Source organism: Pezoporus occidentalis, unplaced genomic scaffold, assembly GCF_034315485.1.
Source record: "Pezoporus occidentalis ecotype Australia unplaced genomic scaffold, CSIRO_AGI_Poc_V1 ctg117, whole genome shotgun sequence".
Lineage (NCBI taxonomy): Eukaryota > Metazoa > Chordata > Aves > Psittaciformes > Psittacidae > Pezoporus > Pezoporus occidentalis.
Genome location: NW_026912961.1, coordinates 753,982 through 775,805, shown reverse-complemented (window position 1 = coordinate 775,805; position 21,824 = coordinate 753,982). Strand labels below are relative to the sequence as shown.

The 21,824-nt window shown below is 43.2% G+C and overlaps 1 protein-coding gene across 3 annotated transcripts in view; it reads left to right on the top strand.

Annotated features, from left to right (window-relative positions):
- Positions 1-5,968: 5,968 nt before the first annotated feature.
- Positions 5,969-21,824, top strand: part of DAPK1 (death associated protein kinase 1) — a 91,754-nt gene continuing 75,898 nt past the window's right edge. The window contains exons 1-2 of one of the 3 annotated variants that reach the window (XM_062640161.1): positions 5,969-5,986; positions 6,332-6,485. In XM_062640161.1, coding sequence (XP_062496145.1) covers positions 6,424-6,485 — 62 coding nt within the window. In that variant the 5' untranslated portion in view covers positions 5,969-5,986; positions 6,332-6,423. Of the gene's footprint in view, positions 5,987-6,176; positions 6,486-21,824 lie in introns of those variants that run through there. The other 2 variants (XM_062640168.1, XM_062640152.1) reach the window with 2 other exon arrangements.

The window sequence follows — 21,824 nt, the reverse complement described above, 5'->3', positions numbered from 1 at the left end:
CAAAGGATAATTAAAGCAATTGATGTTTACAAAGCATTTGGGGAGCACTGAATAAAAGTTGTTATATAAATTTAATAATCCTTATTAACATTTTTTATTTTATAGATATATTTTGATTTTCTACTGTTTGTCTTGTGACTGGGATTTTAGATCCTCCCTTAGAAAAAGAAGAAATAGGCATAAAGACAGGACAGCAAGTGCTACCTCATCCTGCCATCCATTATCTCTAGAAGCTTACTGAACAGAGTAAATGTGGTTTCATGGTATCATATACTACTGATAAGTCTGCTGAAGTTTTGCATTTCAAAGCTGAGAGATGGGAATTCTAGTGCATATTGTGCAAGAAGCTGATGCAAAGACCATTGTTTTATGATAGTATACGTTATAAATTATTATTATAAAACATGCATATCACAATATTGAGATGTCAGTCAAGTTCAAGGTTTATAGCACAATATACTGAACAATATAGCCTTCAATTTCCTTGTAAAATTCTTAAAGTACTTTGAGAATTACCAAGGACTTCCAGCAAAGTGCTTTTTTGATTTCTTGTTTCAAATGTAGGTTTGGAGTATTCCTTGGTCTGACTAAAGAAAATTTACCAAACATACTGCTACATATCTGGTGCATTTTGGTTTTGTAGGGAATCAAACTGAGCTCAGAATTAAAAAGCCAAAAGACCAAAGGACTTTCTCGCGCTGCTTTAAAATATGTATTTTGTCTCACAGAATGTTGTGTATATAGAATCATACAATCATAGAATAGTTTGGGTTGGACCTTAAGATCATCAAGTTCCAACCCCCTGCCATGGCCAGGGACACCTCACACTAAACCATGTCAACCAAAGCTCTCTCCAGCCTGGGCTTGAACACCGCCAGGGATGGAGCATTCACAACTTCCTTGGGCAACCCATTCCAGTGCCTCACCACCCTCACAGTAAAGAACTTCCTCCTTATATCCAATCTAAACTTCCTGCAACATAAGGATATATTATACTATTACAAGCAGCATTTTAACTAAATGTTGTAATCTTACATTTACCTTTCTGAAACTACATGTTAACAAAATCTTTGTCAAAATGTTTTGACTTGGAGTAAACCTTTTTCACAAAGAAATAGTCCTGCAAAGAATTTAATCGTTTGAAGCTTGTTTTCTATTAAATAAATATACAATACACAGAGACCAAATCTACATGGGAGAACAGTTACAGAAAATCAAAGTTTAACATAGGTAATTCCTATGTAGTTCTGATTGTTTGTTTAAGTCCTCAGGAAGTTCAGATTATCTGCTGTTCATTAGTCCAAGTCAGGCATTCAATTAATTGTCTTGCCAAGTAAAGTCTTCACTGGGGGATGTACATGATATGGGCTGTGATGAATAAACACATAAATCAGCAGATCCTAGATTTTCTAATTTTTCTTTGAGGAACTGACATAAATCCCTAAAGAATACAAGAGGCACTAATCTTGCTGTGCTTGGTGCTTTCAGAAGTGATGCTGATAATTTTTTATGAACTTGACTACTATGTGTCTTCTAAAACACAGCAATTTAATGAATTTTTAACAAAATGCCGTTTTGTTTATTGACTGAAATGCTAAGGAATTATTTTTTCCAGCAAAATTTATTCTGCACCACTGTTGAGTCTAGTTACAGTGCTAAAAGTCACTGTGAAGTTACAGATTCTACCTTGCCAGCCATTTCAGGAGTCTGTGAAAGGAACTGATGGATTTCAGCCTACTTTCTGAGGCATGGGAGCCCTAACACAAACGTCACTGGCACATCTGGAGCTCCTTTTATAAGAAAAATGCTTTGGGTTTACCAAATCTCAGTGGCTCTGTGACACTAACAGTCACCCATTCTGGTGCATCCCTGGTGTGTCTGATAAACACAGAAGAACAGCTTTCAGTGGCAGCAACTAGATTGCCTTGTGAAAAATTAAAATAGGTATGAAAAATCTATGGATCTGCACAATATAACCCAGGAAGCTGCTCTTACAGTCATGTCAAACATAAATGCCAATCTCTTAAAAAGAAAACTATACACAGAAGAAGTAATAGCCAGACTAAGCAATTTATGTCCTTTGTCATAATTAGTATCTTACATGGTTAGAAGAACCATCTTACCTGGATGACAGAAAAAAAATCAGTCAGTGATCTTGAAAAGATTTATCCTGAAATAGTACACTTAATATGCCTCCTTGTCTGTTAACTGTATGTAGAAATGGCTGTGTTGATTCAGTAGTAAAGTGGCTGAATAGGGCTATAAATCACTTGACTCGAAGAAATAATGTAGCTTTCCTTTCACTTACCGCTTGGCGATACAGATGCTTTCTGCAAAATCTGAATTCTTTGTAGTATTTTTTAAGAAACAGAACACTTGTTTTTCTACATAGCAAAATATATGTGAACCACTTGATGTAATAAGCTAGCAGGAACAAATCACTCCTTAAAAAAAAACAACAAATTTGTCGCTATTAATCTTGCTCTTGAACCTCTTTCACACTCAAATAGTCTTACTGACACCAGTATCGCTCCTAATTTACAACAGTGTAAGTAAGGAGTTAAACTCACTTTATTATTCCTGTTACATTACAATAAACAAAAAATACACATTGGCTTGAAATCACAGAACCATGAAATCATAGAGATGTTGCTGCTGAGTTTATTACGGTTGGATTTCATCCAATGTGCTATTAAACCTGTAAGCATAAATCACAATTGCAATGCCTGAATTACATTTGACAGCAATTTAAAATTATTTTTCCCATTTATTACACGTGCAATCTAGTATCACTCATGGAAGTTGAGCATTTTGAAAGCACAGCAGTGGGGCTGGGTTTTCACCTAGATTCAGTGTTCCCAGACTGCAAGATGAGTGCCACTCGGAACAGGCAAGCCCTTTCAAAGTCGGCTGCATGAAACACAACCTGCTGAGCATTTCTCTGAAGAAACAGGATTCCTGCTTCAGCTGGAAAACTTCTTTTTTGGTACCTGTGTATACTGAGGCATGGATGTGCTGCCATAGCTGTCTTCACTGGAGCGGAGAATGACTGCTCTTCATGCAAGTGACATGGTGACAAGTGCTGTTGCTACTGTCCCAAGAGTATTCAAACACAACTCCCAGGCCCACTGAGGGCCTGAACAACAAAATTCAGGCATCCCAGACCTCGACAGATAGGCAACAAGAGCAAGATTTCCCCCTTCAAGTAAGGTAGTTAATGAAGTAGACAGGAAAACCAGAACATTTTAGGTAATTCATTCTTCTGTTGATCCTGTGCATCTCAGTAATTATCTCAGTTATGGCCTGTTGATTCCAGTGTGTGCCTGCTCTCACTTGAATCAATACTGAAATTTCAGTTGCTTCAGTTAAAGCAGGCTGGGTCATAAGGAGTTCTACTGAATTGTGTCTTTGAGTAGCGCTTACAATGCAAAATACATACAAACTACAATGGATGTTGCTCTTACACAAGTTCAACACCATCATAGAAAACAAAACAAAGATAAGAGGGATCAAGTGGACCCTCAGCAAGTTTGCCAATAACACCAAGCTGTGTGGTGCAGTTGATAGGCTGGAGGGAAGGGATGCCATTCCGAGGGACCTGGACAAGCTCAAGAGATGGACCTGGACCTTATGAAGTTCAACAAGACCAAGTGCAAGGTCCTCACCTGGGTCAGGACAATCCCAGGCACAGCTACAGGTTGGGCAGAGAACGGACTGAGAGCAGCCCTGAGGAGAAGGGCTTGGGGGTATGTTTGATGAGAAACTCAAGTGTGAGCCAGCAGTGTGTGCCCACAGCCCAGAAAGCCAACTGTGCCCTGGGCTGCATCAAAAGGAGCTTGGCCAGCAGGTCGAAGGTGGTGATCCTGCCCCTCTACTCTGCCCTCACGAGACTCCATCTGCAGTACTGTGTTCAAATCTGGGCCCCCAACACAGAGAGATGTGGAGCTGTTGGAGTGAGGCCAGAGAAGAGCAGGAAAGACTGATCAGAGGGCTGGAGTACCTCTCCTATGAAGACAGCCTAGAGAGTTGGGCTTGTTCAGCCTGGAGAACAGAAGGCTCCAAGAACGCCTTAGAGCAGCCTTCCAGTCCAGTTCCTAAAGGAGGATGTTTTATAAGGGCATGTAGTGACAGGACAAAAGGGAATGGCTTTAAACTGAAAGAGGGTAGGTACAAGGAAGAAGTTCTTCCCTGTGAGGGTGGTGAGGCACTGGCACAGGTTACCCAGAGAAGCTGTGGGTGCCCCATCCCTGGCAGTGTTCAAGGCCAGGTTGGATGGGGCTTTGAGCAACCTGGTCTGGTGGAAGGTGTCCCTGCCTGTGGCAGAGCGGTTGGAACTAGATGAGCTTTCAGGTCCCTTCCAAGTCAAACCATTCTATGATTCTATGATCAAGCGAGGTTAGGGTGCCTCAGACTTCATGGGCTGGCTCCAGTGATTGTCCTCATTTCCAGCAAAGGAAGAATCTGTAAAACAAAATCCAACTTTTGAACCTGTAGCCAGTGTCTGTTAAAAACTTTGAGTTGTGTTGAAAATCCAACAATCTAAAGTGTGTGAGTCATGAGTGTGAAAACCTGTTAAGAGATAAACACATAGAAGATGATCTGAAGACAAGGCACAGCATCATGCCTGGCTGTAAACCACATTGTGAGGGGGCATAGTTCTGAACGCAGGGCCATTGATAGTGCTGCCATCCTTGAAGATGGCTTTATGTAACTTCACATCCAGCAATCCATTCAAATGCCCTCTTTCCATTTTACAGATGACTTCAGTGGAGGAGCAAAAATTTCTGATGCTTGCCCCAGGTCATGCCATGACTCAGAAAATGTCAGGGCTTCTGTTCTTATTGCCCTGTACCTGAAGAAATAGGCTCTCTTGACTCAAGTGTAATATTGTATGACTGCACTGAACTTCTTTTCACCTTTGATGAGCAATTTTTTCTGAGAGATCTCAAGAGTTCAGATGGAAGTTGAAAGCTGTTGAGTTACCTGACATCATGCACTCACTCGAGGCTGCACAACAGGGATGAGAGGAAAGAGCACCTCGGAAAACAACAGCTTGGCATGGTACCAATACACCACAGAAAACAACACGCGCTGGGAAAGCTGAACCTGAGGCAGCAGCAGCAGCACATGGGAAGACAGGAGACGTTAACAAATGCCAAATGCAAGGCGCAACACTCCGCAGAGACAACTGAATACACTTTGTATTAGAAAAAGCTCGCTGTCGTTTCCTGCTGGTAAGAGACTATCTGTACACGGTACTCCTTGCTTCCTTTGTGAGGAGCCGAGGCGCGCTACCGGTGCCCGGGGCTGCCCTGCTAAACTCTGCTCCCGCCGCTGCTGGAGGGCCTGGAGAGCCCTGCCGCAGGGGATGCAGTGCCACGGCACCGCCCCGCTCTGCCCTACGGGGACCGCGGCTGTGGCAGACCAGCGTGCAGGCGGTGGTCGCCGGAAGGCAGCGGCCGCCCGACCCCGGCTGACCCCGGCCCCGCTTCACCCTGCCCGGGGCGGAGGCGCGGCCTCCCAGCGGGGTGGAGGAGTCGGGAGTGAGGCGCGGGGCTGCGGCGGGCGCTGCTGGTGGGAGCACACACAATGGCCGCGCCGGGAGCCACCGTAGAGCCGTGCCGTGCCGCGCCGCGCCGGCTGGAGGCAGGGCCCGCGCTCGGTCTGGACCCGGTGCCACGGGCTCACGCGGGGGGGGAAGGCGCTGTATCGCGTCGGGCGGGGCGGGGCTCACCTGGCCATGCCGCCCGGGCGGCAGAGGGGGACAGGCCTCCGCGAGGGCCGGGGGGGCTGGTGCGGTGGAAGGCCTCCCATTGGCGCGCCGGCCGGGAGCGCTGGCACCGCCTCACGGGGCGCGGAGGGGCTGGGAAGCCGCGGCGGCAGCGGGTGAGGGGCGAGCGGGTTAGCGGGCGGCGGAGAAGGCGGGCGGCCGGCGGTGGGGAGGGGATTCCCCCCGCCTCACCCTCCTGCCCTTGCCCTGGGCTGGGTACAGTTAGGTACGGGGACGCCCGTGGGTTCCTGCCGCAGGTCCGGCGGCACATCCCAGTTGACCAGGCAACAGAGCCACTGAGGAATGCAGCCGGGCGCCGGTGGCTGGGCGGCGGTCCGGCTGCTGGAGGAGGGGCGGGGCTCCGGGCGCCGCTTTCTTCTCCCGCCGCCGGGGCAGGGGCAGGAGCCGGGGTAGGGGAGGTGTCCTCGGGCCCGCGGGTGCCGCTTCCTCCGGAGCGGGGCGGAGCGGGCGGGGGGCGGTGGCGGCGGCGGCCCCGGCGCCGGGAGGGACACCGCCCCGCCGCGGGCAGGGGAGTTCACCCAGAGCCGTGCTCTTCCGCAGGGCGCGTAGCTGAGCGCGGGGCGGCTCCGGCGGCTCCGGGGCGCTGGTGATGAGGGCGCGGAGCAGAGCGGGCTGAAGGCGAGGCGGCGATCATGACGGTGTTCAGGCAGGAGAACCTGGAGGAGCACTACGAGACGGGCGAGGACCTCGGCAGGTGGGTGCGGGCCGGTGCCGGCTTCGAGCAGGGGGAGCCGCTGCCGCTGAGCGCGGAGGGGCCAAGGCAGGCGCTGCTCAAGCCGCCTGAAAAGCCCCCGCGCCTCCTTTCAGTCCTGACGGGAGATGCCCCTTCTGAGAAAGGGGAGTGGGCTTTTAAGCTACAGCGCGTTTGCGCTTATAGTGGAGGTCTGATGTGGGTTTGGAGCCGGGCAGTTCTTCGGTGGTACCGTCTCTGCTTGGTGTCCGTCGGGGTGCTGTGCGGGGTCAGCTGCGAAACGTACGGCTGGCTGCTGCTAGCCCGGCGCGTAGCTGAAAACGTGGCGGGTTTGTAGCCCGGGAGTTGGTGGTGTGTGTGTAGTGAGGGGCTCCGTATCTATTGGTTTCGCTTTAATAAGACGATTAAAGAAGTGAGATAAATTGCTTTTCATCCGTGCGGTGGAGATCACTTTCTGGGTATCCCTGTTAAGCTGGAAGTCGGATGAGGGGATGTGAGCAGAGCGCTGCAGATAAAGCGTTGCCTGCCTGAGCTATGATGCTTGGGTGCTGTGTAGTGATCTCCTCTGAGTCCATGCTGTTAGTGATGCCTTGTTTTCTCAGTGCCTTCCGTGTTTAATTCAGTTTAACACTGAATTATGTTATGTGCAAGTCTCCTTTTCATCTTCCTTTCCCCTTCTTTCAGAGGGAATTCAGTGGTATTTTAGCGCATCAGTATGGCGGAATCCTTTTGTAGCGTTCATCTCGGCAATTTCAAAGCTGAGGATCAGTGTTTCATTACCACAGGGCAGTGGACATGACAACATGCAGATGATCATGTGTGTGCTTGTGTGTACCTTTCCAGTGAAGGGACAAGTTATAACAAATGTTGTAAACGAGATACTGGCATGGGCAGGAACTTAGAAATACAACATTGTTTCTTAAAAAAAAAACAGCCCTACCAAATAAACAAAAAACTCCTGCATTACTGGAAACTTCATTGGACTGTATTTAAAATAACCTTCACCCTACTTATGTACAAGTTTGTTGCTGTGACTTGTACAGGTACATGATAAATACATACTTTCATGTTGTGTTCTGGGTTGGCTTTTTGTACGTCTAGAATGACAGTCCATGTTAATACGTTAGTAGGACAGTGAAGTCATATTAACTTATTGGATGTCATGTTAGAAAGACATGTTATGCCATGCCACAGTTTAAGTTGTGAGGCCTAAATATTTTGTTAGGACACAAAAAATTGTTCGATTTAATTTCCGTTCTTCTTGGCAAGAATGCATGAAGTGTTCTGAAATTTAGTTTTAGGTGTCTGGACTCTTAAAAATAAAACTATGCTTGTGCTTACACAAATACAGGGTTTACTTTACAGAAGAAAATAAAGACACATCTAGAGATTGCCCTGTTTTCTTAAGGTTCTTCAGGGAGAAGATGATGTCGGTATTCTAGTTTAGAAGGTGTTAAGGTTTGTGTAACCTCTCTCATATTTATTTTAAAGTGTCAGTGCAGTGTTAGGTCCCCAGTACACATTTATAAAAGAGAGTAATTGCCTTAGGCCACTCACATAAGACATGCTTAAATACATGGGTATTTTTCCAGACACCCTTTGGAAGTCATGTTGGCTCCAGAACACAGCAGTGAAGACCAAGCATGTCATTTTTACAGAATGGGGAAGTGCAAGCACTGAGTAATATTATAAAGAAAAAAAAAAGTGTTTTTCAAGTTGGCAGAATACTAGGAGGAGTGTAGTAAAGAAATGGTATATTAATGTGGTCTGTTATAAACATGTTATTATGGTACTGAGGTTGTTCTTGTTCATCTCAGTGCTATATGAGGTTGGCATGCAGTTTAAACTTATAATATTTTAAGAATATTAAAGAACTTTAAACTCTTTTGTCTCTTCCTTGAAAAAAGTGAAGAAAACCGAGAACCTCATCAATTTTATATACTTTCGTGAGAAAAATGCCAGTGGGTGGTAAAACATCACAAAGTGTTTGACAGGGATTTTGTGTTAAAAGTGAAGTGTAGTTATTTAAAAGGGCCAAAGCTTTCACTCCAGAATCATTTATAAAAAAAAAAAAAAAAAAGAGATTATTTCACTGTGAGATGTTGCCATAAAACTGTAAGAGTAAGCAAATCTTAGGATAGTTGTATGGTTTACTTTAGTGGTGTTTTTAACTTCTTTTAAAGCTTAAATTTCTGTGGTTGGAGTACTGCCTTCTAAATCCCATGAGTTTCTAGTCCTCCTTTACCCCTTATGTAGGTTTCTCACCATTACTTTGCATACAAATGTAGTTGCAGTTGTCAACACTGAGGCTCAAAACTCAGAAAGCTGTGGATATTAAAAACACCTTTTACTTTAAAATTTCTTCTGTTCATCTGAGAGCCCACATCATGATTTAATACTTGAGCTAAGCAATGATGAAAGGTTCTATTTTGCAAAATCAGCCTTCCCCACCCCTTCTTAGGAAGAATTCCTTTATTTCCTCTTGCTTTGCTGCAGTCATGCAACAAACAAGGTGAATAAATGAACAGGTAAGTTTCTCTTGTCAGAGGTGTGTTTGAATGAATGGATCGTGAAATTCTAGGCCAACCTGCCTTCTGAGAAAGCTCAGCGAAGACGCATATACTCAGAAATTTTAATAATCTTCACTGTTTTCCCTTGTAAATTATTTAGCAATCTTTAGTACTTTGTAATACTTCTGACAGAAGTGAGAATAAAAAAATCATTTTAATAAGAGTGATCTAAAAAAGGTGTGTTGGTGAAAGCAAATGGGTTGTGTAAATGAAGTTTTTGATTGAAATGGGTAATGGAGGTTTGAATACTGCATAAGAACTAGAGTTGTTGGAAACAGGGAGAAGGGATAATGTGCCTGGGCTGAAAATGCACTTTCTAGTTTTCTGGCATTTCACAGTGCTTTTACAGAAAAGGGTAATAAATGGTTCCCATCCTTTTACCAAAATGTTTAAGTTTTATTCCATTCTTTTGGTTTGTTTTGATTTGTGCCTGGGGAGAATAAAGGAAAATAAAGGCACTTGAGATTGTAAATCCTGACAGGATCACCCTTACTTGTCTTGCCTGTACATGATTTCTTCTAACACATTTGTAAATGTTCAGGTTTGTTTGTCTTAAGCTTTTGTACCAGGGGAGTTTTGTGTGAGACTTGTGGATCAAATACTGTCTTTAGAGTAGAATGTATACAAAGACACTGCTCTTGGTCAGTGTTATGTTGCATTGTGTACACTTTTTTTGTCTTATAAATCTGGAGTGGTACCTGTTACTTGGCATTGTTCAGATGCAGGCTACCTCCGGATGTGTTGAGTAATTATCCAACCATGAAATGTCAAGTGGTGGTGGAGATTATCGTGAAAAGGCAAGAAATATACTCAAGCTGTTCATTTTAATTCTCCTGCAGTTGCAGGTGATGCGACCGTGCATCTCAAACATGCTGCTGCAGTGCTTTTACTCCATTCCACCCAAAAGACAGGAATTCAAGTTTATCAGTATTTAAAACCTGCACCACAAGTGCAGACTCACTCACAGGGAGCATGAGCATGAAGAGCTTAAATAGATCAAATAAATCAAAATACTAATTTTTTTTTTTTTTTTTTGTAATCCTCCTATGACTGGCCGTACTTGGGAGTTGCTACACACTGAGAGAAATGCAGCATTGCTTAAATAATTGTAGGGAGACATACCCAAACAAAGCTATGTTATCGATGACATACTGTGTCTTATTTATGTGAATTGAAGGGATTTAGACCTTGATCTTACAAGCAGCTCCCTCCTCCTTTAGCCCCACTACCCTGTTCAGGGTTTTTTTTTCTTTAAACTTCCACATGCTTCCTAAAAGAGTTGCAGATTATTGAAATACAGCTTTGGAATTGAAGAATGGTATTTGCATTGCACTGTGGTTTGCAATTTTTAGATTCTTGTTAATGCAAAACGTTGGGGGAGTTATCATACCCTTAAACTTCAAGCTTGTTTGGACCTGCTGGACTCACCAGGGAAACACCTACAACTTGTTGAATAAAAGCTGTGATGAATTTCAGCAGTTTTGGAAACTAGTCTGTTTCTGCTTGTAGCTCACTAAGCAGCCATGCTCACAGTAAAAAGCAGTAAGCTAACCCTGCTATCTAAGGTATCTAATCACCTTATCAGTTGTGAGAGAAAAATGCAAAGGATAACATGCTGAAGATGCTGATAAGAGAGACCAGGGAGCTATGCAAATGTGTATTTACAATCTGAAAATTGTTCTTTTACCTTCTTTTGAGTGTTGAGTGAAAAGAGAGGGTTTGTTTTTTGGTTTTTTTTTTTGTGGTTTGGTTTTCTTTTTTTTTCTCCCCCTAGATGCAGGAAACTGATTTCTGTAGTAAACAGGAACTATGTAGGCAGAATATATATATATATATATATATATATATATATATATGCATGCATGTATGTGGTTTTGGTTATTCACATATCAGTTTTCAAAAACACTGCTTTTTAGAACAGCAAAAAGGTATAAACATGAAAACAAAAATACTTGGATGGCAACTAGAATTTGTACTTCAGAGTGCTTTTCAGGCTTGACATTCTAAACTAATCTTGGTAAACTAGCCAACGTACTAAAATTGTGTGAGTATTGTCAAGCTCCATTGTCATATGTATAGGATGTGAAATTCCTTTGAGGTCATACTTCCTTTCAAAATGGTCACATTTGAAATCCATGCCAACCATCTTTAATAATGTTAGAATATAACATTTTTTCCTTGGAATTACCAGGTCAGGAAGTCATCTGGGGGGGAGGGGTGGGGTGAGGAAAGCACTGTGAAAGATGATCTGGTAAGGCTAAAAGTACTGCATGTAGGTAAGAAATTTTTAATTGTGATACACTGAAATTTCCAAGTTCTGTTTTTTTGTTTTTTTGTTTTTTTATTTTCTTGCTGTAATCTCATCTCCACTGCTCTATTAAGAGGCATGTGTTAACCTTCCCTCTTATACGGCGATGAAATGTCTAAGTACTGAATATGAATATGCAGAAGATGCAGGCCTCTGCAGTACTGTTTCCTATGTTATTTGTACATACACAGCAATAAATACTGCAAGCGTGGAAGGCGCTGCTTCTATAGCTATGTGTGTGTAAATTCTGGTAGAACACAATAATTAATTATAGTAAACTGAGTGGGTCTTATGAGTTTTTCAAAGGCCTTGCGAACAGCCCTGAAAGCATTAGCCACCAAGCCACTGTTTGAGCAGGAAGCCTGGTTGGTGTCTTTGCGTGCCTTTTTTTGGTTTTGAGTTGAAAATTTCAACATTTGGATTACAGTGAAGAACTCTTTCTGTGCTGTTTGTGAACCTTGTGAATGTTGTATTAGCCTTATTATGTCTCAGAGGAGAAGTTGGTTATTCTCTGCTTGTCTGCAAGTCTTGGCCCTGGTGGTTGCGTGGGTACTGAAAAAGAAGGTCTCTTAACTGGGAAGCGTGGTGGGAGGAACTGTTCTTCTATGTCTCAAGTCACTTTACCTCCCAGCCGTGCCTCAAAATGCCTCCTTTTCACAAATGCATAATAACCTGCAAGCTGCTGATTGCACAGGCTGCAAGAGGCTGTCACCATGCAGTGCCACTGATGGCAATTACTGCCACATAAAATGTGCTGAGAGGTTTGCTTCATGAAAAATCCAAGAGGTGCAGATGCTTTTTGGGTGTAACTGCTTGGTCTTGCTTAGTTTATTTCTCAGTCTGGGGGAGAATAATGCCTGCTTTGTATGCCTTTTAAAATGAAGTGTAATTAAAACTAGAGTTTGCTGATTATTCTGTGCCTTCAGTTTAAATGCACAAATCTTTGTAAATCTAGACTCATCAGGAAGTGGGTAAAAATGCTCATGTTTGATTACTCTTCTAACCAGATTTAGTGAGGCACAGTCAGTACTGGAGCTTCTTTGATAGGGATCTGCTGAAGCTTCCATTCTGTCTTTCTGTGCTTTGCTTTTTTGTCCTTCTGTGTTTTGGGGAGTGAAGGGGTTCGGTGTTTCTTTTTTCCTCCCCATTGTCTCCCTTTCCAGATGTTCCAGTATGTCATTTCCTCTGCTGGAGCTGTATGTACCAAACAGAAACTGACCCCTTTAGCTTAGGAAAAGGGAGGCTGAGGCCATCCTTTCATGAGAGCTGTGTGCCAAGCTCAGCCTGTGCTGTTATTGGCTGAAAGCAGTATTACTTTCCTCTGGTGTGTATTTTTGTGGGTTTCCTTTTTGTTTTGTTTGTTTTGATTTATGCAGTTGTGCCGTTAAAGGGGTGGGGGGAAGAAGCACCTTATATCTAATTTATGGCAGCAGTGAACACTGGGATCAGCTGAAAGCACTGTGAAGTCTCAGCCTGCATGGAATTGTGATTGCCTCCATAAATCTACCTCAAATTAAATAGGTAGCAGGGCCGAAGATATTCACTTTACCACAAAGGTGAAGAACATAAACCTGCAATAAGGAAGTTAAGCTAGAAATTAGAAGAATGATGAATGGTGCAGTGGTTCTAGAGTAGCCTTGACAAATGATTGTTGCAGTTGACAGAGATATTCAAAAGAGTATCAGTTTTTGTAGGAAATTGTATGTTTCCTGTGAGACCCACAGCTGTGCTTAATGGCTTAATGCCCTTCTGTTTTTCACTGGCTTGGTTAGCAAACCTGTGCAACTTGTTAGTAAGATTATACATTCCAAGGAAAAGGTGCCAGTCAAAGCAGTGGATCAGTAGTTTCTATTTCCTGGGTGGTAGTAACTTGCGTAGTTCTGTCTCAAATAGCTGTTGTCTCTCAAACTGTGTTTTGACAGCACTGGAGGAAGATAGGTGACATAAAGGAGGATCATCCACAAACCTAAAAACTGTTCATTGACTTACCATGCAGTATAGTAGATATACTATATATAACTTAACCATCACTAGTTCATGACAGATCTATGTGGAAGCTGAGAGAAGCCTGAACAAAGCCCAAAGATCTTCAAGCAAGCCTAAACTATTTTGTTGTTTGTCTTTGTTATGCAATGAATTTTGGACTAAATTCACACATAAATGGTGTGAAATCTAGGGGAACTGGATTCTCCGAAGGCCTGTGCCAAGGAGTCCGATACAGGTAATGCTGTTGAACTCTTGAGATGTCATTACCTAGAGGGTGCTACAGAGAGAGTGGAGCCTGCGTGTTTTGGTAAGTTTGGTGATGTTCCTGTTGGCTTTGGTGCACTTATGGAACAGGCTAATAGAAGAGATGAATTGTAGGCCACGTATCTCCCCATATCCTCATGCAATACCTTGCTACATCCTCCTTTGCATGCTACCCAGAGCTCTTGTACCTCCATTTCAAACAGATTGCTGCTTTTCTGTTCTAAAATGAAGAAGAAACGTGAAGGCACTGAAGCTGTGGGAAGAAGCCTCTTGAGAGAGCAGACTTAAGACTTTGGTACATTTAGCTTTGCACCACAAAGCTTGCAGTGGTGTGTTTTTTAAATACACTGGAAGAACAAAAATGCTTGAGGAAACAAAGAAAATTTAGAAACCAGGTTTACATTTAGAGTGTTCACAGATGAATCTGCAAGCTGGAAAGTGAGAGGCTGCTTGCTTCCAAGAGAGTGAACTTGTGGGACTTTGAAATGAAGACAGTGTGACCAGGGAAGCTAAATTGTGTCAAGATTGAGCTTGTAAAATTAAAGGAGAGGATTGCATGATGGTGTCCTGGGGAAGGAAGAAGCTTGATAAGGATACAGTCATTGTGGATATATTAGGTCAGTTTTACCCCTCTCTTTCAAGGTTTCCAGACACACTGTAGTCCTTGAGGATGTTATTCTTTTGTATTAAAGGTGTTATATTTTTAGTGTGTTGCAGTTTGGTGGGCTTTTCTGATTGTGGTACACATTAATGTTGGGGAGAATGTCTTGTATTATGTTCTTTTACCCAAATCCAAAATAGTTCACATGGTTTAGTTAGGATTGTTGTAAAACACTACATTGAGTAATCCACATGATGGTCTGCAATCTTATTTTTTTGGGTTTTACATTTTATTTCCTTCCCCTTCTTCCCTCCTGATTACACAAGCAAATGTCACAGACAGTTTTGGCTTCAAGAGGCATACTGTTGAGGAGGAAGCATCATTGCAGGGCTGCCCAGACCATGTGCATGCATTGACCACCATCAGCAAGGACCTCACAGTGGAGTGATATATCACTCTTTGTAAGAGTAAAGTCCCCAGTACCACCTGCCTGCAGGTGCAAGTAGCTTTGTTATGAAGATTAGATGAACTTACCTGTACTTACCTAAAAGAGAAACATCTCTTACTTACTGGGTGGTCAGAAACATAGGGGATATATGCAAAACTTGGGCGACTTCACAGTTAAGTGTAAATCATAACTGTGTGTGCAACCTGGTTGAAAGATACAGTTCAACTGAATTTTCTGCTGACCTGTACAGAGGAGTGAGCCTTTGGAAAGGAAAAAAAGAATGGCTTCATGCAGTACCATTCTGTTCGTGCGCTTCTTGCTTAAATAGAACGCTAAATTAGCCTGTGACTGGACTTGTGTACTGGAAATATTTGATTTCCGATATATCTTTATTTGTGAGCAATTCATACTGTGTTTCTAAGCTTTCACAAGTTACTTGAGGAGCCCTACTTTCAGTCTAGTACATAGATTGGCTTCTGGGCTTTGGTCCATTTCCTGTTTTCTCTCAAGTATGAGTAAGTCATTGTAAGAGTTGAACTGCTGGATGGGTGTGCCTGTAGAAATGTTCACTTTGAGAACCTATTCATGTGCCACAGGAACTGGTAGCAAAGGGACGTTTTCCCCAGGTCACACAGTCTGTTGAGGCTGTGGTGTTTCGGAGTTGTTACTCTTATGGGACAGAGAAAGTATGTTCATTTTCTGGAGTATTTGGTGGCTTATAACTCTTGTGATTATAGGGAAGCAGTGTGGGGACTCTCATCTCTTCTTTGTTTTCTAAAATTTTGAGTCTCATTGACTATTGCAAGGTTGAACTTCATTGCTGAGATGGTCCTTACTAATCCTGTATCTCTAAATGAAACTGAGAAAACAAATGCTTAAAATTTATAATTGTCTGTACTGTGTGTGGTGTGTGTTACTTGCTATTGTGCTTTGCCTAGTTATGTAGATATAACTAGGTGGAGTTAATTTTTATCTTAATTGATAATATTGTATTCTGTTCTGGCATGGTTTACAACTAAATCATTTTGCCAAGTTTAATGGAGATAGGGATCTTAAGTTTTTTTCTCTTTATCCACAAAGGAAAATAAAATTAGTGGGTATTATACGTGGGTCTGACAGCTTTGTGGCCAAAAACTCAACACTTTCAATAGCTTTATCAACAAAACTGGCAGTTTGTTATTTCCTAAGAAAACAAAGTTCACAGGAGTCTTAGATGGTAATAAATTTTATTTTTCTTCTGATACCTTATTTCTTGACTTTTGATTCCCTTATTGGGGCACTTGGCCCCTGTTACCTTTAATGAAGGGGATGCAGACGTAATCCTAGAGGTAGATATTTCATCTTGTCTCCGTGTGCTTTCTTCATCTTTTGAGGTGGGTTCTTTTGTGTGTGTGGTTTTTGTTTTGTTTGGTTTGTTTTCTTGTTTGAGAGAGGTGGGCTGTAGGGAGGGACTGTGGGTTTTTTTGGGGGGGTGTGATTTTTCTTTCTGTGTGTTGTCATTTTGGTGGGTTTTCTCTTTTTTTCTTTTTTTTTTTTCCTTTGTTTTGTTTGGGTTTTTTGTTGTTATCATTGTTGTGGTTTTACCCACCCCCTAAGCTTACACAGACTTCAGATATTTTGGTATGGGACCTAGGACTTTTTAGGTGTATTATCTGTCTGGCAGTATTTTCTTATCTTCATGAGCAGGGCCATCTGCGCAGAATTGCTGTTGATTCCCTGGGAAAGGAGAACACATCACGGGATGGCTTAGTTCCTTATGTCTCATCTTTTCCCATTGCTTTTTACTTGAAAGGGCCTTCTGATAGCATTTACTTCACATTCCTGCCTAAAAGAAGGATTGCTTTCCCTGCTTTTGTTGCTAGTTACAACATTAACTAGAGAACAAACCATTCCAGATTGTATCTTATAAAGCTGTCCCACTTCTGCTGTCCCTTTTGTTCCTTTAAAAAGAAACCTTTACATTACTGTCCCTCCTGAGAGTGTGTTGGTGCCTGCCCTACCTGCCTGCCAGCCTGCCTGAGTGTTTTTACAAGGTGGCTAAACCAGCCTAGTGTGGGGGGTCAGTGAATGGGAACGATCCTGTTCCTCACTTGCTGAGTTATGTTCTCCTGCTTCTTCTGTGCTGGTGCTGGCACCATCCTGAGCACAGTCTGGAAGCAGGAGAGAATTACAGATTGCTCTCCCTGAACTGGGTCACGGTGGGCACCACGGGAGTGTCAGTGCCAGCCACAGGCATAGCATGGCAGGAAAGCGTGCCAGAGGGATGGGGCAGCCTCTGTTTGTGATGGATGCTGGCTCAGTCTAATAACGCACACCATAAAGCTTGTGCCTCATGTGCTCTGTGTCAGTGTGTCACAGGTGTGGCTGGCTGAGACTGTGTGGAACAGCTGCTCTGAACCGCGAAGCAAAACTTGACTGTGTCAACCATGGGCAGCCATTGGTGACTGCATAGTCTGAGTATGTTTTCCTTCGCCAGCAGCCTGAGGGTGGCCGGGCAAGCCCTCCTTTGCACTGAGGTCAGAGGGGGCAACTTGGAGTATTGTTCTAAATTCCTGTGTTCTATGTTCTAAATTCCTAAGTGCCTGAGCTTGTCTGTGAGAAGGAGCAGTTGTGAATAAAGGCTGAAGAGCTAGGGAAGCAGGCAATTATTTGGCTCTAAATAGCAGCTCATAAAACCATAACGTACATGGACAGTTACTAAGGCACTTGGTATGAGGTTTGTGTATATGACACAAATATGCTTCATTTGTAATTCCATGTCTTCTTAAAAAGCTGCCTTCAGTCAAGGAAAAGGAGTATTTTCATCACTGGCTTAAATTTTTTGGCCTAAATGTTGTGTCTGTAGATTCTATTGCTTGTTGGTTTTCTTAAGGATTTAGCTAAAATCAAATTAATAATTGGAGGAGAAAACACAGAAATTTTCCCATGCAAAAAATTACTCTGCTGTCTTCTGTAGAGTGTAAGCTTGAGGTTGTATGTTTCTCATTGTGCTCTGGTACTGAAAGGTTAGTAAGAGACCTGTGGGTTTTACAGTGGTTCTTCGTATTTGATGGGAAGTAATGAAACACGGTGAAATGCGTTCCACACTTTTTAACTCCATTAATTTCTTGGAAAAGTCGAGTCATAACCTGTTTGGGACTTTGCAGTCTGTCCTACCTTCTGCTTTCAGATTTTACCCTTTTTTTAGCAAGTGTTTGGTGAGTGATCTGTACCCTATCACCATATTAAATGATTTTTCAAATATACTGAAAAAGCAACATCTTCTTACATCAGCATCATTTAATGTATCTAACAGGTGCAGCTGTGCTGACAGTGTCATGCATTTGTGTATTTTTATTTGTGGCCATTCAAAGTAGATAGCTTCAGAGTCCAGATCTGCAAAGAAATGCTGCCTAGAGGCACATTGTTATTGCTCATTAAGATCATAGGTCATGTGCTATAAAACAAGGAGGTTCTGAAAAGGTGAAATAAAGGGAAACTGCTCATTGTGATGAAAGAGTGGATGGCATAACTGAGATCTGGTAAGCGTTATCACTAGATTCTTCCTCCTCAAGCTGAAGGACAAACACGCACTGAAGGCATGCTTCAGAACTCATTGGTACAGAAGAGAAGCAGGAAATTCAAAAGCATTCTATTTATCAAATAGCAGCATCAACAGTCTTTAGCATCACCAGAATGAAGTTTGTTCTGCATGTGTATTTTAATATTCAGCCCAGGCTCCTGGTTTAAGAATTTCTGAGCAAGTCATGACTGAGCTTCTGTGCTCAGTTCTGAGTCAGATGTACATCATGTACTTCTTTTAACATATACATATAGCAAAACTAACCTCTTATTTAATATTAATAGCTAAGACAGTTTACAAAGTTCATGGAAAGTCCAAATGAGGTGGAAATTGAAGTACTAAAGAACAGTAGAAGCATTTAGAATCCATCTCTGGCTTTAAGTACTGGTACAGGATATTATGGCCTTTATTTATATTGATACATACTTAGTCATTGATCCTTCAGGTACCTGTGCATATGAACTCTTTTTTTTAATCCATAAATAGCAGTAAGGATAGGACTTTGCTTGAAAATCTATGCATTTTTCTGCATTATCTCACCTTTCTAGCTGTCCTGGGTTCAGCAGTAGCAGTCATGTTTCTCCTTCGTGGTAGCTGGTGCAGTGCTGTGTTTTGACTTCCAGCCTGGGAACAGTGCTGGTGATACCGATGTTTTTGGTTGTTGCTAAGTGATGTTTACCCTGACCAAGGACTTTGTGAGGCTCATGCTCTGCCAGGGAGGAGGGGAAGCCGGGAGGAAGCAGAGATGGGGCGCCTGACCCAGGCTAGCTGTCGTGGTTTAAACCCAGTCAGGTAACTTGTTCACTCACTCCCCCCCTTCTTGCCCTCCCCCTACTCCCGGAGGGACGGAGAGGAGAATCAAAAAGAATGCAACTCCCACGGGTTGAGATAAGAACAGTTTAGTAACTAAGGTATAACACAAATCACTGCTGCTACCACCAATGATAATAATGATAAAGGAAATAACAAGGGAAGAGAATACATCATCTCACCACCAGCCGACTGATAACTCGCCCCCCCCAGCCCGACCAAGCTCCGACCGATACCTCCTCCAACCTTGCAGTCTCCCAGCCCTTCCAGCTAACTCCCAGTTACATCCTGGGCATGACGTGCTGTGGTATGGAATACCTCTTTGGTCAGTTTGGGTCAGGTGTCCTGTCTCTACTTCCTCCTGGCTTCCCCTCCTCCCTGGCAGAGCATGAGGCTCACAAAGTCCTTGGCCAAACCTAAACATCACTATCAGCTCTGTTCCCAAGCTGAAAGTCAAAACACTGCACTGCACCAGCTACCAAGAAGGGGAAAAATGACTGCTACTGCTGAACCCAGGACACTAGCCAAGGAGGTATTCCATACCACAGCACGTCATGCCTGGGGTGGGGGGTAACTGGGAGTTACCCGGAAGGACACGGGCTTCCGGGTGGGACTCGTTTCTTGGCCGGTGGTATTGTATTCTCTTCCCTTGTTATTTTCTCTTATCATTGTTGTCATTGGTAGTGATTTGTGTTGTACATTAGTTACTAAACTGTTCTTATCTCAACCCATGGGAGTTGCATTCTTTTTGACTCTCCTCTCCGTCCCTCCAGAAGTAGGGGGAGGGCAAGAAGCGGGAGGAAGTGAGTAAACGAGTTGTCTGATTTGGTTTAAACCAGGACACTAGCTTTTTCCTTTTCATCATAGTTGTAATTATTATTTGAACTGTTAGGGGTTGGGCTAGATGACCTTTGAAGGTCTCTTCCAACTCAAACTATGCTGTGATTCTATGAACTGCTTACAAGTGCAAGTACTCTGCTTTTCATATGATAAGATAATTTCTGAAAAGACTTTAGCGGATGTACATATATTCAGACCAAATGGGTTTCAGCAAGCTCCAGCCCAAGCACCGTTAATAGGAAATGGCTGACGTCCAGCAGCCTTGGGAGTTTTACAGGCATACATATTCCCTTAGCTTATACATAATATATAACTACATCTCAGTACAGACTTCACGCTGGTATTTTAAACAACCATGTCTATGAGTAGACTTCTGTCTAAAACATTTTCTTGAGTACTTGCTTGGGCAAATAAGATCATACCTAGTTCTTCACATTCTGTAGACTGGTAATCACTTAAAGTGCTTGTGTTAAGGGACTTGAGACAAGGGACCTTCTCACATTTTTTGGTTTTTGCCTCTCCAGGTTTTACAAGAACGATATGTGCATGTTTTAGACTCACTTCACTTTCATACTGGTTGTGTACATCTTGTATTTGTCACATGGTATAACTGCTATACATTTAATGGAGTGTTTTGGTTTTACTTTCCCTGACTGCATTTTGACAAAGGGCCAGCTCCAAAGTCTTCTAGAACAGATCATAGAATCATGGAATAGTTAGGGTTGGAAAGGACCTTAAGATCATCTAGTTCCTACTCCCCTGCCATGGACAGGGACACCTCACACTAAACTATCTCACCCAAGGCTTCGTCCAGCCTGGCCTTGAACACCACCAGGGATGGAGCATTCACAACCTCCCTGGGCAACCCATTCCAGTGCCTCACCACCCTAACAGGAAAGAATTTTCTCCTTATATCCAATCTAAACTTCCCCTGTTTAAGTACTACTTTGTCTGTTTTACAGTTTTGGCAATGTACATGTCAAAGATCAGTGACTTGGAAGTGTTCATTGAGAGAGAACCACACAATACCAAGATTCAGTCAGTGTGACTGTACTTGCATTCTGTGAACTGTAGAGTACAAGTGAGAGAGACAGTAAGAATGTGAAAGCGTAGTTTAGCACTGCTATGTCAGTCATCTATATGTCATCTCCAAGTAACAGAGGAGCTGACAAGGAGAGGTGCCATGCTTGACCTTGTGTTCACCAACAGGGAGGGGCTGGTTGGAAATGTGACACTCCAGGACAGCCTTGGGTGCAGCGATCATGAGATGGTCGAATTTGAGATCCTCAGGACAGTGAGAAGTGTGCAGCAAGCTCACTGCCCTGGACTACAAGAGAGCAGACTTTGGCCTCTTCAGGAACCTGCTTAGGAAGGTTCCATGGGATATAGCACTAGAGGGCAGGGGGGCCCAAGACTGTTGGTTGATATTCAAGGATCACCTGCTACAAGCTCAGGAGTGTTGCATCCCGACTAGAAGGAAATGGGACAGGAAGCCCAGGAGGCCTCCATGGATGGATAAGGAATTGCTGAGGAAACTTTGAAGGAAAAAAGAGGCTTATAAAAGGTGGAAGCAAGGACAGGTGGCCTGGGAAGAATACAGGGATGTTGTCAGGGAAGGTAGGGACCAGGTTAGGAAAGCTAAGGCCCACTCTAGAATTAAACTTGGCTAGGGATGTGAAAGGTAACAGGAAGAGATTCTATAGGTACGATGCAAATAAGACAGACTAGTGACAACTTGGGCCCCCTCAGGAAGCTCTCAGGAGAACTGGCTACCCTGGATTTGGAGAAGGCTGAGGTTCTGAATGACTTCTTTGCCTCAGTCTTCACTGGCAAAGGCTCTGACCACACCACCCAAGTCTTGGAAGGCAGACGCAGGGACTGTGAGAATGAAGACCTTGGGCTCACTGTAGGAGAGGATCTGGTTTGAGACCATCTTAAGAACCTGAACGTGCA